This window comes from Sparus aurata, chromosome 14 (assembly GCF_900880675.1).
Source record: "Sparus aurata chromosome 14, fSpaAur1.1, whole genome shotgun sequence".
In the NCBI taxonomy this organism is placed as follows: domain Eukaryota; kingdom Metazoa; phylum Chordata; class Actinopteri; order Spariformes; family Sparidae; genus Sparus; species Sparus aurata.
In genome coordinates, this window is record NC_044200.1 from 14,612,427 (window position 1) to 14,629,773 (window position 17,347).

The 17,347-nt window shown below is 41.9% G+C and overlaps 2 protein-coding genes across 3 annotated transcripts in view; one reads left to right on the plus strand and one right to left on the minus strand.

Moving 5' to 3' along the window:
- The window catches only part of cacna2d4a (calcium channel, voltage-dependent, alpha 2/delta subunit 4a), a 90,204-nt gene that overhangs the window by 32,054 nt on the left and 40,803 nt on the right, over positions 1-17,347 (minus strand). The window lies entirely within an intron of this gene.
- lrtm2a (leucine rich repeat transmembrane protein 2a) overlaps positions 2,080-17,347 on the plus strand; it is a 29,337-nt gene continuing 14,069 nt past the window's right edge. The window contains exons 1-2 of the mRNA XM_030439679.1: positions 2,080-2,817; positions 10,904-11,082. Of these exons, the coding sequence (XP_030295539.1) occupies positions 11,004-11,082 (79 nt within the window). The 5' untranslated portion in view covers positions 2,080-2,817; positions 10,904-11,003. The remainder of the gene's footprint in view (positions 2,818-10,903; positions 11,083-17,347) is intronic.

Below are 17,347 nucleotides of genomic sequence, written 5' to 3' on the forward strand. Positions count from 1 at the left end.
CTGGCGACAGACAGTCATGTGTGCAAACTCCGGAAGGTGTACCGGTAAATGCTGCTGACTAGTAAATAGAAAGGCTGGATAACATTGCCACAAATTCATTTTATAATATGCTGTTATTGTTGTATTGGTAAGTCTTTTCTAATAAATAAATCAATGATATAAGTTTGTCTTATGCAGGTTCATTGCTTATTTATCTGTCCTGATATTCTACAATATGACCAGTTAGAGGTTCTGGACTGTGACTTGTGCTATACTCAGTTTATCATAAGGGATTCAGACAGTTTATTGAACTTTTTAACATATGAGTACATTTGGAATCTTGTCTCTGGCCATCTAAGTCATATATTTTCTCCCCTTTTACTATGTTTTGGTTTCCGGCAGGGGAAATGTATAGCTTTATAAATACATAGTTGAGCTAAATGTGTCAATGTGTTCACCATCTTGATTCTGTTTGCTGGACTCCTACTGCAGTTGGCAGCAAGGCTGATGAAAGAGGTGTGAGTGAATCAAAACATTGCAGAGGTGTGAAACTACAACAGTGAGCTGAAACCCTTGTGGTTGTACATTGGCATTACAAGAGGAAGACTCTTCTCTCATAAATGTTCTTTGGCCATGTACAGACATCAGCTGCAGAGAGGGCTTAAGTTGCAAGTTTAATTCTAGCCTGAAGTTACTCATGGAATTAATGATAATTAGTGACAGCTGAAAAGATCTGCCACCGGCAATGTCAGTAACTTTAACCTTTGAGAATGACAGTTAGCACCAGTTAAAATTGAGAAGCTTTAAACTACCTGAATGTTCCTCGCTGAATACCGCTTGCGTCCTACCGGGAGAGAGAGAGGCGAGACAACAGATGTGACATAAAATTTGTTAGCACTGGAGATTAGCGAATCTCGAATCCATGGATTTTGCCAGCCTTGCTGTCTGAACTTGGAGTCACTCGCACAGGTGCAGCCAAATTTCTCACATTCACACACCATCATATGCAGCGAAAAACGCTGCACTGTGGAGCCAACTGATTCACATGCTCATCAACGGCACAATGCGTGTGTGTCAACTATGATTCAGTCCATGCACGGAAGCAGCCAAGTAATTATATGCTGTGTGCAAACAAACACACATTCCCCCCAACCAGTTCATACCCACCCTCTCCTCCCCCACCACCCTCCCAGCTTCTGTCTACCACTGTAGTCTGTCAAAAAAAACATTTTTGCTATCTCACAATGACTTCCACTCCTGAAAACAAACGGCACACTAACTTGAAGGACACCGCATTGACTCACATTCATTTCTTGAGGATTTGACCTTAACCATAATACCAATATTTACTCTAAAAATATATTTTTTTTGCCTTGTGAGGACCGGCTTTTTGTCCTGACAATGAAAGTGATACAAGCACATTCTAAGACATGTGTGCACATAAATTCAAATGTGCAAGATGAACACACACACACACACGCACGCACACAAAGGCAGCCGTTACGAGAGCTGCCACAGGGAACAGAATGAAAATGAAAGCCGTGCGAGGGAGACGTGAGGGGAAAAAAAGGGAAAAAAAGAGGGAGGAGAAAAGCCCATGTGGCAGAGGGAGATTCTCATCTTTACTGAAATCAGCTGATCCCTCCCTCCCTCCCTCCCTCCACTTCTACGGCTTTCTTTCTTGCATCCCTCTCTCTGTCTTCTATCCCTCCCAGTCCTCTGCTTCCCTCTTTCTCCTCCGTCTTCCTACCTTTATCTCAGTTCAACCAACCTTCTCTATATTTCTCTGGCCACCTCTCGCTCCCTTCACTTTCTCCTTGCCCTCCCCTTCCCCTCCCACTCCTCCTCCCTGTATTCCTCTATCTCTCTGGGCTTTCACTCTTTCGTATTATCACTCTCTCTGTATTCCACCTCCCTCTTCCTCTCTCTGTCACAGTGGGAGAGCTGCAGGCAGACAGAGGCAGCATACACTAATGTTACTATATTTGACAAGACACACACACACACACATATTCTCCTGCCACATGCACGACTGCACAAACATACGGAAAAGAAGAAGGGGAGGTGGGGGCACACACACACACACACACACATGCAGACACACCGGAAAGACAGCCCTCAAGTGTAAATGTGTGGATAAACAAACACACACACACACACACACACACACACACTCCGACGCGTGCTGAGTGCAGGAATCACAAACATAGCGACACACACACAGAAGGGCTAGCGGATGACGCCAGCAACCTAATGCTGTCGTTCTCTCTCTCTCTCTCTCTCTCTCTCTCACACACAAACACACACACATACTCTGTCTCTCTCTTTTTCACACACACACTCACGCCTCCCAGTCACACACGGCAGCGCGCAAGCCAGCGAACAGGACGGCGCTGGACGTATCATTCAGATAGGGAAAGATCGGAAGAAAAGGATTAACTATCTCCATCCCTCTCCCCTCTATACGGACCTTATCCCTCCTCTTGTGTCTCTAAGCCTCTCTTCACCTCGTTTCTTTTTTTTCTACAATCCCTCATTTTTCTCTACACAATCCCTCCTTTTTTCACAATTCATTGGTGGGCTGAAAGGGGAAGCTGGGGGGGATTGTCTGTATACAGAAAGAAGGATTATTCTCTCATTTGACCAGGATCCTGAATGTATGGATTTCTTCAACTGAAGAGGTTTTTTTTATTTTATTTTATTTTGTATCCTGTGAGTAATTTTTGATATACATTTCTTTTTTTTTTTTTTTTTTTACATTTTGGAGATATTTTTTGGGGGTACTGCTGATGGCAGAGAGCTGTAAGGCTGGTGCTGTCTGAGATATTTGATCTAAAGGTAAGTCTGTTTGTGTGCGTTAGTTCTCTGCTCCTCACTCTCACACAAACACACACTTCATTTCACTGCTCCTCATCTCATTTGACGCCTGGAATTAAAGATGTAAAATGTCACAAAGAGTACAACAAATGGGCATTTTTGATGGGATTTACAGTGCATGCTGAGAGAAGGTGGGCGCTAAATACCCCAGTCCTTGACCTGTATTATGAATACACACAACATGCACACTCACTGGAAATTTTTTGGGGGGCTGTGGTTTTACGGCAAAGCTTGCAGAGGTGAGAGCATCACTGGTGTATTCACGGACAAGCATGGGCGTATGATTTTCAGTTTATTTATAATTTCCAGCTAAGCAGGAAAGAAGTACAAAGACGAAGACAAGCAGACCTTAAAAAAAAGATTATACTGTAAAGATGCTTACAGCTCTAATATTTGACAATAACAACAACAACAGCCACCCTGCAAGGCATCATCAGTAAATAATAACAAGATACTAGGTAACACTATAAGGCATTGCTATTTATTCATTCCTTCCTTAACCACTTGATTTAAAAAGAAAAGTCTTATGGTAACTATTTGACTTGTACCAAAATTGCTTGATGAGTAATATGTTTCCTAGCTCGGCTAAGGTTAGCATTGCTAATACAAACAGGCTATTTCACATAGCACCCAAATATGTTTTTTAAAACTGCATTAGGTATTTAAACATGGCAGCCCTTGTATTCCAGTTAGGCTCACTCAAAAATGCCAAAAATAAAAACAAAAACAAAAAGTTTTGACCACCTCCTATTCTAAAGCATGTGCAATAATGCTTGTATCTAGCTCTACACGGCTGACTGAACATAAAAATCATACCTTTTCTGACTATATATTAGGTCTTAAAACCAGAATATTGAGAAACTCAAAGGTTGTAAATCTGCATGACGCTCAGGATATTTAACATCAATTTATTCTTTAATGGATGTGTCTGGTAAAGTGTCTCTAAACCCCAAGGGGTTGTGTGACCTGCAGGTCTGAATGCACACCACAGTGCTGCTGTAACTCTGGGAGCTAGAGCGGTGCTAACTTAATGATAATATACTAGATTGCTTCTGTTCGACACTTTCTACATTCATAAAACAGAGAGAGAGAGTAACACAGTCATGTGTTAAACTTCTGCCCTTTCTTCTTTCTTACTTGCACATCTCTCTGACCTTCACAGCATCTTATATAATTTTAATCCATTTAAAACCCTTGACAGGTTCTATTACTTGGTGTCATGATGATTCTCAGCCTAATGCCCGCTGCTCGGTTGTGTGCTACGGTTATTTTACCTGCTGTAAAACCTTTCTGTAGACTCTAACCCTTGCTTTAAAAATGTGTGATATAAAAATGATTGACTTTCAAGAGCTGCACTGTGATTATACCATAATGCAGTGGGTGTGAGGCACTCCACCCGAATGTCCTCAAGGCTCTTGTGCCTCTCTGCATTAGCTACCAATTAATGGGAATTGTCAAAATGTCCTCTATAATGCACTCTAACATGAACCTGGAGGAAACAATAATCATCACTAACCAGCTCCATAGTTAGTACTGTGGCTTGACATGTCTACTAAAGAGACAGCTAACATCTGAAACCAGATGACACCAACTCATCCAAAACTTGCTCATTAAATTGCTCCAAGCTGATGTTATTAATGTGCTTGAACAGACAACAAATCTTAAAATCACATACACATCCTGTATATCTATTTGTGTTAAAAAAAAAAAGTTCACAGGTAATACACTAGAAAGCTCAATAAGAACATGTACTATTTCCATAACTGAATAAATGTGCCTTCCTGGGAGGAAAATAAGGTCCCCGGAACAATGTTTGAAGCTAGAAAAGGTGGCAGGTCCAGCAAATTAAAAAAAGTCAACAAAGTAAAACAGTAACAAAATGTTTTGTCCTTTAAGGTCAGTGTGTTTATTCAGTTCATTCAGCCATGAAAACTGAGAGAGCTTGTTTATTTAGTTTGTTTAAAAAATCAATCAATGGAGATTTTTCTCTTCTTACGATAAAAAAAACAAAATAAAAAACAAAGATAAGTCATACTTCCTTTCTTTTAGCTTGTCCTCAATCAGTATGTGCCCGGGAGGTGAAACACGTATTCAAGCTTCATGTATGTATGCTACATGTAACGCGTGTGTATATGAACACACTCTTACAACGTGTGTGAGTATTTATGCACAGTATGTGTATGAATGCCTACATGAATGTGTAATTATATATCTGTACACATTTTTACACCATGTGCTTGTCAACACATATGTGGCTCTATTTGTCAAGCTATTGGCATGTGCTTGTGTGTGTGTGTGTGTGTGTGTGTGTGTTTGTGTGTTTAAGTGTGTTGTGTTGCTCCCTGTTCTATGTAAGAAAGCCATTAAAAATTGATTTAGGGGAGCTCGGCAGCCTCCCTCCGCTTTTGTTAGCAACCTGCGCTGTTAGACACACACTCATGCAAACGCATGATCATACAACAGCAGGTAGGTGCTGAAACCTTTTAGTTATTTTGACGTTTTAAATGCATTTGTCCTCTCTTCTGTAGAGGGTGGTTTTGTTTTGTCAAATCATCTGACATTTCAAACAAGGCTTGAATTATACACCAGCCAACTGCCAAATGCTATTGTAGGTGTGTAAGGAACGAGCAATGGGTAGAGCTGAAGGTGAATGATTGGGCTGTGTGTTTACAGCTGTGATGTCACTCATTCAGCGGCAACACACCCACATTCGAACACCCACACGCATTTGCCTTCACACATGGATAGACGTCCCCTCGTGTGCAGGTGGATTTCAATTTAGTGGCAAATTGGACAGAGTTCCACCCATATTGATTAAAACTATTAGTCAAGCCAAGTGGACATGTCACAAAAACGATTAAATACTCTGAAAAATGGGCTCATGTGGGCAAATCGGGCAAAGATGTCCACACACAACACACATACACAAGCACCAAATGGCTGTGTTGGACTTTTTCAGCTGTTGTGCAGTCATTATATACCTTAAATCATATCATTCTGAACTGGAGAAGGCAAATACACAAACAAACATACCAAATAGTAGGAAATGGATTTACTAAATCACAAACTATGCATCTGTCAAGCATGAACAAAAGTAAGAACATTACTGAGCCTGTCCTCATCTTGCTTCTTTCAATATCTGCAAACTCTACCAACATCATAAACTTGACGGAGAATATACAAGCAGCCCCAGCTGACCAACCACAGTTGGTGGTCCCGACTTGTTATCTGAGCCCTAAAGGCGTGTGGCTGTATTTTGGAGGAAAAGCACGTCGGGGCTCTGCACGAAGCCGCTGCAACACCCCGCAGAGTTTAAATCCGGCTTAAGTGCGGACAGGAAACAGTTAGTGGAATAAACAGGATGAAAAAATAGGCTGGAAAGAGGAGAGGAGAGAGACGAGGAGCCCAGGGAAGGGGAGGAGGTGTTACTTGATTCCCCCACAAGCAGGCCACCTCGGCACCCAAGTATTTACACGTGTGTGGGCGACTGTGTGCATGGGTGCATGTGTGGACTTTGGCTGCCCTGGTGTCCAGGTCAAATTGGTAAAAAAAGCTTTCTGAGAATAGCCTGACACTCATTTAACATGATGGGAACTGATGAGCAAACAGTGACATGTTGCTGCAGAGGTGACCTGCTACATCTCCAAGACATCAACTTAAGGACATTTCCAGCTTGATGGCACACATGATTAATTTTCTGGCACATTTAACTATCTGTACCGATGAATCATGAATCAATCATATTTTCACTCGTACTGTTTGAATCATCCACTCTCATTTGTGTATACAAACAATGAGAAGCAAGCAATCAAGAATGGGATTTGAATGAGAGTGTAACAAACAACAATCAGACAACAAATGTATTATAAACTCTTCAGCTGACACAATCACCAGAATAAATGCTGGTAAGGTACGTCTCTGCAAACCACACATGTTTAAAGTTAAGCATTTCTTTATGATGCAACTTTATGTTGGCAAGTTTCATTTTTATGTAATGACAACACTGTGCTTATGGTGTAGTTAGGTTTAGGCACATAACCAACTTAGTTAGGGTTAGGAAAGGGTCTGTTGATTATGTTACAAACACAGCTGGAAAATGCCCTGATGTTTCCCTAAAAACACCCAGTGTGTTTAAGTAAAAACTGGTGTTTTCATGCTTCTGAACATTGAAACCATACAGTGGTGTCACACTTTCAGATGTTGAAACGACATCTTGAGCAGTGGTCTCCCACAAGTCAGCCCCTATCCATCTAACGTGAACATGATATCACACATGTCAATAAATTATATAATGCCTATAAACACAAATGAATTTGAACTTATCCATGGTTTGCAGAAAGGTAAAAGCCAACATTTTCTTCTGAAGCCATTTAGAAAAGACTGATTAATTTACATTTTTGCTTGTTAACTAACATGCTGCTTCCCCGCCAAACAGTTTTACTCCCCAAAATAAATCAAAATAAACACACGCAAAGCCATGAATCATTTGATAAAAGGCCAACATGCAAACCAATCTAGGCAACACTTGCAGTCCCAAAGCTGAAACAGAAATTCAAGATTGATTTCACACAGCTTGAAATAGTTACAACAAAGGAAAAATAGCTTTCATCACAATGTGCGAAGAATGCCTGGTTAAATGTGGGACAGTATATGAGTGAACATTTTAAATGTATGGAAACGCAAAAAAACAGCAAAAAATGTCAAATGAAAGAAATTATGATAAATATCACATTTGAAGCAGAGAGAGGACGTTTCCCAAATTCCTCGAGTCCCTTCCTTGCATTTGTCATCCGCGCTTCTGAATTGTTTAAATGAAGCTCGTGTGCTCGTTTGAAATAGAACAACTCAAATTCCCCAGCAGAGCCTCGCTAATGTGACTTTAATCACATGCAGGAAATCCATCTGGTGAAATATGCTCGGTACATGCCTGCGTTCCTTTGTCAGGCGGCGGCAAAGGAGACGGCAGCAGAGAGATTGAAACGAGAGGGATGGGAATAGTGAATATTGATAGGTGAAGGTCATAAAGAAAAGATGGGAAGACAGAGGAGGCGGTGTTGGAGGGAGGAGGAGGTGGGGACGCTCAAAATGCAGAGGGAATATTAAGAAAGAGAGGAGGGAGCTGATAGATTAGACGAGTGTTTTATGTTTTGTTCAGTGTCTGGCAGGTACTAATAGCAATAATGATAACACAAAAAGCACCACAGGGGTTCACGTACACAACCTCACACTTAACACACAAAGACGCGCACCAAAACACTCAGGAGGTTGTGGAGGAGAATTTTAATGTCCTCTATGTTGCACTTTTTACTTCCCCTCCCCTCCCCTTCTGGCATTTATGGCCTCGCCTATGTTTCCCTTTTATCCTCTTGTCACTGTCTCTTTACGCCACCTCCTTTCCTCATCATCACCCTCTCTCCTATTTCCCCCGAATCCCCCCACTTCCCTCTCCTCTCCTCTCCTCTAGTTTCCACTAACTCACATATAACCAGCTGTAAATATCTTGCTGACACTGAGCAGATTGATGTGTGTTACTTTTAGAAGTGACTGCAGTTAAAGTCTGTCTGTCTGCTGGGCAATATGCAAACAAAGTTGTCCATCCTCATTTAGATCCATTTGTCATATTCTCCTTCTACACATTATGTCCCCAATCATTTTTGATACAGGTGCAAATTTAAATAGGCACTGCACATGCAACTCCGATTCCCCGTCATGGCAACATGAGCTGTGTTTCTGACTTTTCCCATAACCATTGAACAACAGCCTAATCTGATTAATGCGATATTTCTCACATTTGCTGATTGGGTTTTGATGATACTTTGGGAAAAGACACGTCTCACAGCAGCACTCCAGCGTTTTCAACATTACACTGATTGGCTCAGGGTTTGTGAGGCAACAGCGTGTATCAGTCATGTGGCACCGAGGTTCCAGGGGAGCTTTTCTCCCACGGTAATTTCCCACTTGTAGAAACCTATTTTTACTGTGATAACTCAACTGTGACATAGGAGTCATCTTTTTCCTAAGTATGTTTGATAAGTGTCATTACACTGCTGTAATTGGAGTGGGACATTCTTTTTTCAACTTTTATACTTCTATCGAGAGAAAAAATTGGGTTATGTCTTCATAAGTTCATCTATCCAACTGAGACGACACACTAAAAAGCCATTTACTGACCATCATATTAGTACAGGAGACAAAAAGACACGCAGGAAAAAGACATTCAATAACTAACTACATCATATTAAAACAGTAACAAGACTTTCCTCTTCATATGAGTCAATCTCAGGCAAAATAGTTCTATAGAACTGTATTGTGAAACTCTGAAAGGTCCAATAGTCTGACATGAACGGTTGACTTCCTTTAAGGAAAACCTTTGTTGGTTTGCTGAAGCGAACCATACGCTAACCTCAGACATTTCTGAGCTAATATAATGTAGGGGATCAGTTACAAAACATTGTCCCCTTCGTTCAAAGAATTTCATGTACTTGTGACATGCTTGTCACTGTTTACTCAGTAGGCACCGCACTCAGTTTTGGTTTCCAGTAGCTTTGTTAAGGCTGTCACAATATCAGATACCAGAGAACTTCACTACGATACCAGTATAGAAAAGATGCCTGATTACTCTGCGGATATCTTGGCCAAAAAGTCCTTGGCTTGGCATTGTGTTTATCGTTTTGTTATTAAATGTAAATATGCAGGAGGCCTTAAGGGTGATTCCGAGTGTTAAAAGCGAACTTTACAGTGGCTAAAAGTATTTTTGCTACCAATAAATGGATTTTTGCAAGTTTTTTGCATAATGTCTTTGTCCCTAAAAACACCTATATTTGTCGAGTGGTTTATACTTGGTAGGTGATTTTATAATCGCGAAAAATGCACATGTTCTTAGGAAAAGATTCCCATTTTAACTTTCTTTAAAACAAAAGTGAGAGAAGTGATATAAAAATACTTATATAAAACCATCACGACTATGAGTCACCCTGTATAAATAGGTCTTTTATGCTTCAGTTCAGTTCTACGCCACCAATACTAACAGTTTTCGGCTTGCTGAGTTGTGAAAAACTCCCCTCCTGATGTTGTTTATCCTTTTGATTTTGAAACAATACAGCTATAATATAAGAAACTTTCTTTGGAACAATGGATCACGTCTGCCATTAAACATGTTAGTAAGCTGTTAATAAATGTATACTGGCAGAGATTCTGGGTTTCTCCATAATAGAAGGTAACTGATCCAAACACAACCAAGAAACCATCAGTGGTTACATTAGTAGTACCAAGTGATGAGATGCTAGAAATAAAAAAGTATTAAAGTATTCATATTTTTTGATAAACTTAATCTGCGTTACATTATTTATTTATTTAGCAATTTTTTCAAGTGTTGGATGCACCTTCTACCCTTTGCTGCCCTACTCAAGGGTAGTTTGGCAGCATCGCACACACAAATTTAATTATTCTTCCCATTTCTTCTTTTCACTCTATATTCTGTTTTCATTCCCTCCATATGTCTCTGTTTTCCCAAGTTCACGCCTGCATCCTTCCCTCGCCATGTTCCGTTCTCTCTCTCACCCTGTGTCATTCTCGCATTGTCTCTCTCAGTCAGTCTCTGTGCCAGACAGTAGCAGTAGGGGGTCTGTCTGTAGGAGAGGAAAACTGATTGTGTAAACTGCCAAAGACACATACATCTATTATTTATGCCTATCAAATACTGGGGAGCAGTTTGTGATGGTTACGCACATACACACACATACATTCAGTACGCACACATGCGAGTAATATGTGCACACTCGTACGTGCTCAGACACAGAATTACACTTTTAATGTATGCAAAGAAGCCTTGGCTCCCGCTGCTTTAGCTTTCACTGCTGCTGGCGTACATGGGTGTGTGTGTATACATGTGTGCACTTCAGTTTGTGTAGCCCTGTGCAGTATCAAGTTTAAGTGATATTGCCTTGGAAATGTTTGAATGTGCAAATACCACTTTTCATTTTCCATCATGCTTTTGATGTTTTATCAATCTGCGTGTCTCACTCATCATTTTCTTTCCCTCTCTCAGGTGCTCTTGTGTAGATTCCCCCAGTCGCCGTCCTAGTGGAAGCAGCAGGCATGGCGGCTTGACGCCCCTCTGACAGAGGAAGGCCGTAGAGCTCTGTGTCATGCCTCCCCACACCCACCCCCCTGGGGGCATCGGCCTGCCCCAGCCCAGCTCAACCAGCCGCCACCTGGCAAGACCTGGTGAGTCGACCGAGCACGAAAAACCAGAAAAACTGTCAAGAAGAGGAGAAAATTTGTGCTCTGCGCCCACTCAACTCTGCTCGATCTTATTCCCATCCATTGTGCTCCTAACTGCACATGAAAGGTCCAACACTGCCTGTTTTGACAGCTGCTAATGTTAGCATGCCCAGACACACACACACACACACACAGAGGATGAGGGCACTGAGCATGCAGTGGCCACGTGCCAAGTCCTCCAGTGAAATGCCACATTACTGTATGTATTAATACAGCAAGCAGTCAAGAAACAAACGTGTGGGGAGGGAGTAATGGGGTGGAGTGCTGCAGGTTATTTGTCTGCCTTTCCTTTCTCTTGTTCTTTGTTGTTCTTCTTTCCCTAACACATTCTTCTCCTTTCGTTATTGACATGTCTCACTTTCCCTTTCTTTCCCCTTATCGTCTGCCTCACCCACCCTCTTCCTCTTACTTTCTACCCTGTTTCCTGTCTCTCTCAGCCCATCATCTTTCCCTCCTTCCCCATCCTTTACCATGGCTATACTCAGTCAAAACAAAAATCCATCAGAAGTCGGGTGGCATAGCAACAGATACGACAGCTGTGTGCATGTGTGTGTGCGCTGTGGCTTCGACGGTGGAGTGGATGGATCCTGCTCTCTGAAACATTCACTTCTCCGGCTAATAGGCAAACATGAAAGCTCCCCTCAGCATTCTCTCTTCTGTTACACATCTAATATGACACAAGCGTGCGAGCATGAGCACATTCTGCGATCTCTGCAGGAAATAAATGGCGTTGGGAAAGAAAGAAGAGAGCATAAAAATGGGGGATCTTTGTCTTCCTGTTAGAGAGGTATTAATGTTCCAGAGGTGTCTGGCAAAAACACCCCCACAAAACTGCTGTGCAACACCGGGGACACTAAATAACAGGGCAACACTATCAGTCAGAACCTCCACACACCCACACAGCACCTCTGAGTCGATAGATATACCTCCCTCTGGGTCGCTCAGCCACCCTCCATCTCCATCCCAACACCTCATACCTTTTTCCGTGATGTCCTCCCCTGCCCTCTACCCTTTTCTCCATCCCTCCATCCTTCTCCGCATTGAATTCAGTTCAATTTAACTGCATTTTCTGTCTCAGTTCCCCTCTTTCATCAAGCTTTATCGCCATAAATACTGCACCAACAGTATTGCTGAAGCCTTTTAGGAATATGAATCAAAAAAATTCTCCGTCAGTCATCAAAACTGTTCTTCGGTCTCAGTGTCTCTTCCATGCAATTACTTTCTTGGCATGAATGTAACACTATTTTGCCAAAACTGTGTCTGTCTCTCAGCTCAATTTGCTGACACAAAATGTGCATTAATGATATTGCACAGAATTTTTCTTTACAACAGGTGGGCTCTCTGCCATTCTCTTTTTGATTTTTACTGTCTGTCTGTTTCTATCTTGCAACGCTTGAAAGCTCTCTGATCTCTGCCATTACCTGTGAGATCCTCACATGCTGTCAAACACACACACATGCACGCCGAGTCGCTGAGAGACGCGTATAATAAGAGCAGAAAGGGTTAGGTCCATCAAATCAGAGAGAACAAACATGTCAGACTATATGACAGGGTTCAAATCATCAAGGACTTGTTTTCTTCTGATGAAGTGATACTCGACAGACAGGACACAAAAGATGCATTTCCATCCAATATCCGTCTGTGTTGCAAAAAGTCAAAGGTGTGCTTTCATCAGCCGGCCTAGAACACAAGCTGTCTGAGTGACAGAAAAGAAATCAACAAGACAAATACAGAGACTTTTTAGTATTCTTCAGTGTCAGCGAGTGTTGGCCATATTTCCGACTTACGTCGGAGCAACCATGATGAAACGCTGTAACCTACATGAGGCTGAAAGCGATATGACATTTCTGAAAGGTTGTTGGGGATGCTTTATGAGTGTTTTCAAGTGTTAAACTCCCATTGTTGATGGGGTTTTGTGCGAAATGTTCTATAAACACATTCCAATCATAGTTTATTGCAGCATTTCTTTGTCCCTGTATGTGTAATATTACTAGTAAGTGGTTCATAATTGGAAGATGATGATTTTAAACCATGTTCTCGGGAAAGATGCTCTTTTTTTATCGATACCAAAGACAAAGGGAGTGAGGTGGAATAAAAATACCGAATTTACAAAACATTATGACCATGAGTCATCCTGGATAAAAGGGTTTTTTATGCTTCAGTTCAGTTCTGAGCCATTAATACAAACTGTTTTTAGCTTGCCAGGCCGTGGAATACTCTTCTGGATGTTGTTTATGCTTTCAGTTTTGTAATAATTCAGCTGTAATATTTACAAACCAAGACTTGTGGCCTTCATTCTTCTGAACAAGTAATGTTCAAGTGGGTAATTACTGGATTTTTGTTCAAGGTAACTGGTCCCAACAACCAAGAAAGTTCTTATTAGTTGCGTCTAACTGATCTATAAAGCATTCGTAAATAATGTATTATCCATTAGTGGTACCAAAAAGATCTGACGCTTAAAATGAAAACGATTACAGGATTAAAAGAGCCTAAAAGTGACAGAGAGCACCAGCAGACAAGGGCAATGAAATCTTAAGAAGATTGCAAACGAGAGGAGGAGAATATAAAATGTGAGTGACAGAAACAGCGAGACAGAGGAAGCGAGAAAAAAAAAAAAAGATGGAAACAGTGGGGGGGCGGCGAGGATGAGGAAGATAGATGCCAGATCAAAGAGGCGTAGTGAAAGAGAGAAGACAGTGAGGAAAAAGAAAGGATGAAGGAGGAGAGGCGAGAGAGGAGTACAGAGAGGTCTATGAGCGACACAGCGACCATATGGTGCCTCCAGGCCTCCGCGATCCCCAGCAGACTGTCTCATCTGACACAACACACACACACATTTGCACACAAGCAGGCATGATTTCATTCCACTTCACACACACATAAACACACATTGTAGCTTATCTGATCGCGCTGTGTGTGTGTGTGTGTATGTGTTTATGCACCTTGTTGCAGTCCAAAACAAAGCCGGCAGATTAACTGGCCACATAGCTTCTAATCAAAAGAGTGAAGGAGAAAGTGACAGAGAGAGGGGGCCAAAGGAGGGAGGATTTGGATTTAAATGGAGACCAAATACAATGAGGTTAAAACATTTGGCTTGGAACGGAGCCATAATACAGTGACTTAGGTTGTAGCATTATGCCTGGAGTACAGCTGTTACACTGTGCAGTGACTAAGGGAGTAGCATAAGCCACAGCGGAGCCAAACTGGCTCAGTAAAAACTAGCTTTTTGTCCGCCTGCAGCAGCTATCGGCTTGCTTAATTGATTGGATACATTCTCTATTTAACAAGCCCGTTTGATTTTGACTTCATTGGCATTGGTCAGCTGTAGGAATGCACCAGCAAACTAACTACATCACTGGGTGTTTAGCAGCTGGTGGCACTTTTATACCCTGCCGGGATGTTGGGTTTGGCATGACGCCACAGCCGTTTGACACAGTGTGTGCATGTGTTTGTGTGCGTGATTGGGTCTGGAGTGGAGCCTGATCCCTTCACATAATGTTATATGAGATTTGGAGTTGAATAAATATTGGAAGGACAGCTTGTTGGCAAACTATCCAAGGCGACTGGCAAATTCAAGTATGTAATCAATAGATAACTTAATGTAATTGATAGTTAGAGACGTATGTACACAGGTACACACATTTATTCCACCAACAGCCAACTTTAAAACAAGGTTTATCCATTGAGGGAACATTTGGATTTTTAGTTTTCCCCTCTCTCCAAAGTGGCTTACAGCATTGATTTTTCTAGGAACACAGACGTTTTCCACTGGCTTTGATCCCTGACCTGCTTAGTGGCTCGTAATGTGCTCTGGGAATTGAACAATAGTTTGTTGTTGTGGTGACTTTACGTCAGCATCGCCACCAGCGTCATGTAGGAATTAGCAGATTTCTACCTCCGAGGTGACCTTCAACTAGCTGCATCTATCCACGTTGAATGCAGAGACCGGCCCACACACATGCACAGTGTGGCAGCATCAACTTTCCCTTTTTCTTTTGACCGCAGTTTAGCTCGGTGCAGGTACAACAAGAATGCGCCAGATGGAAACACACAAATACATGATACTGGCCCACTTTCAAAGGACATTGGCAGGGATAAATCTGGATAATCCGCCGCGCCATAAACAGTACCACTCCAGTTCAGCACTGATACGGCATTACACTCAAAACAAGTCCGGTACGGCTCCAGTGCGAGGGTGATAAGCTGTGATGATCATACCAAGGCACACTCGCGAGAAAAAGAGTACTTTACTCGCCAAGTGATCACATAAAATGGATGATAATGGTGCCGGATAATATAGCTATTTGAGATGTGCTTGCGAACACTTCACAAGCCTCTGAAAAGGGCATCCAATTAGAGAGATAACAGATCACAAGCACTGTACAAGCAAGTCTAATATTAAGATTAGAGCTACTATTTCACCCAAATCTATCTATCTATCTATCTATCTATCTATCTATCTATCTATCTATCTATCTAAATGAGGCTGACAACACATAAAAAAATAAAATAACTTACTGTAATCAAAAAAACATTAAAACCACAATTTGATAACTCTCTCTCGTATATCCTGTGTATATGTGTGTGTGTGTGTGTGTGTGTGTGTGTGTGTGTGTGTGTGTGTGTGTGTGTGTGCATGTCTGGATCAATACCATCTGTCTATCCGTCCCTATCTGAGGAATGAGTGGGCATACATTACGACCTGTCACACATCCAAAGCAAATGCTATTCTATTCCAGTCGCACTGATGCGGATGTGGCCTCAAAAGCCAAGCGTCCTTCGTTTTCTCTCTGAATTCTGAGTGTAGTCAGCCCTGGACTGAGGCCCAGTTGAGTGGTCAGTAGAAAGCAATACATCCATCACACAGAGATGGTGGAACTGGCCTCAAATGTGGCGTTCCTTTTAGTTTGCTTTCCCCTTTGTTACTATCCCTTTATCTCCCCCTCTCTTTGTCTCACCTGTCACTCTGGCTAATTAATAGCCACTATCACGATAACAATGTCATCGCATTGCATACTGTCCCCACGGGCCATGCTTTTGTGTGTGCATGCATGTGTGTGCGTGTGTGTGTGTGTCACTACAAATTGATACAGATAGCATGAATTAGAGAGCCAGATCAGCCTACATATTACACACTCAGCCCTCCAAGTCAAAGTAACCATTCCGTCTTGCCGATGCAGGATTCATCCCAGGAGAAACAGACAGTGCAAGACAAACAGGAGAAAATAGTTGGGAGAAAAATGGAGGATAGGAGAGGGGCTAGGTAAACAGAGAGGGAAGAGATAGAGAAAAACTGGAAGTAATCCCAAAGGGGGCTAAGAAAGTATAGGGGGAAAAAAAAACAAGATTTTGGACAGCAATCTTTCCTCTCCTCGTCACACTGTCAGCAGGAGAACAGCCTAAACCCCCTCCACCAGGTTCTTGCTTATCCTCAACTGCTGTGTGTGTGTGTGTGGGGGGGGTGTGTGTGTGTGTGTGTGTGTGTGTGTGTGTGTGACCATGACTTCCTGTGTTTGTGTGGGTAAGCGATTAAACACAGTTGTGCCTGAGCGTCAGGTGGAAAGGTGGAGAGAAAAGAGACAGTGGGGGTTAAACGACAGGATTTGATGTGAACCATAAACTTCTCCTCCTATGCCTCATCTCTTTCTTATGAACGTCGTCTACACGGCACTAGGTTGCTACGGTAACACAGCACTACCTTGTCAATGTTGAAGTAATGTGATGGTACTGCTGGGACCTTGGTATTATATATGTGTATGTGCGTTGTGTATTCTTTTATACCTCTTATAACTGAGCCATATAGATAAAAGTCAGGAATATAGTGAGGAGATGTAGTGTGTATTAAGATTTAAACATAAACATGCAAGGTGAGCACACACATACACATGCTGGCTGACTATTTTCCATCTGCAGAGTAAATGAGGCCTCAAGTTACAATGGAGATCAGACGTGGACTGTGACTGATGACCCAGAGACTGTTGTTGTGAAAGTACACAGTCGACAGTGTTCTGAGATAAGACAATTGAGAGATAATACAATATATACAGTATGTATATAACACATCATATATTGCAAATTCTAATTATTAAGAGGCTTCTCTTGTCTCTTAACTGCCTCTGTTCCTCAGACAGGTGAAGGCATTATCACATACGCATGTATCTGCTATGTCTCTTCAGGCGCACAGCTGATACAATTTTGTCTATTTTCA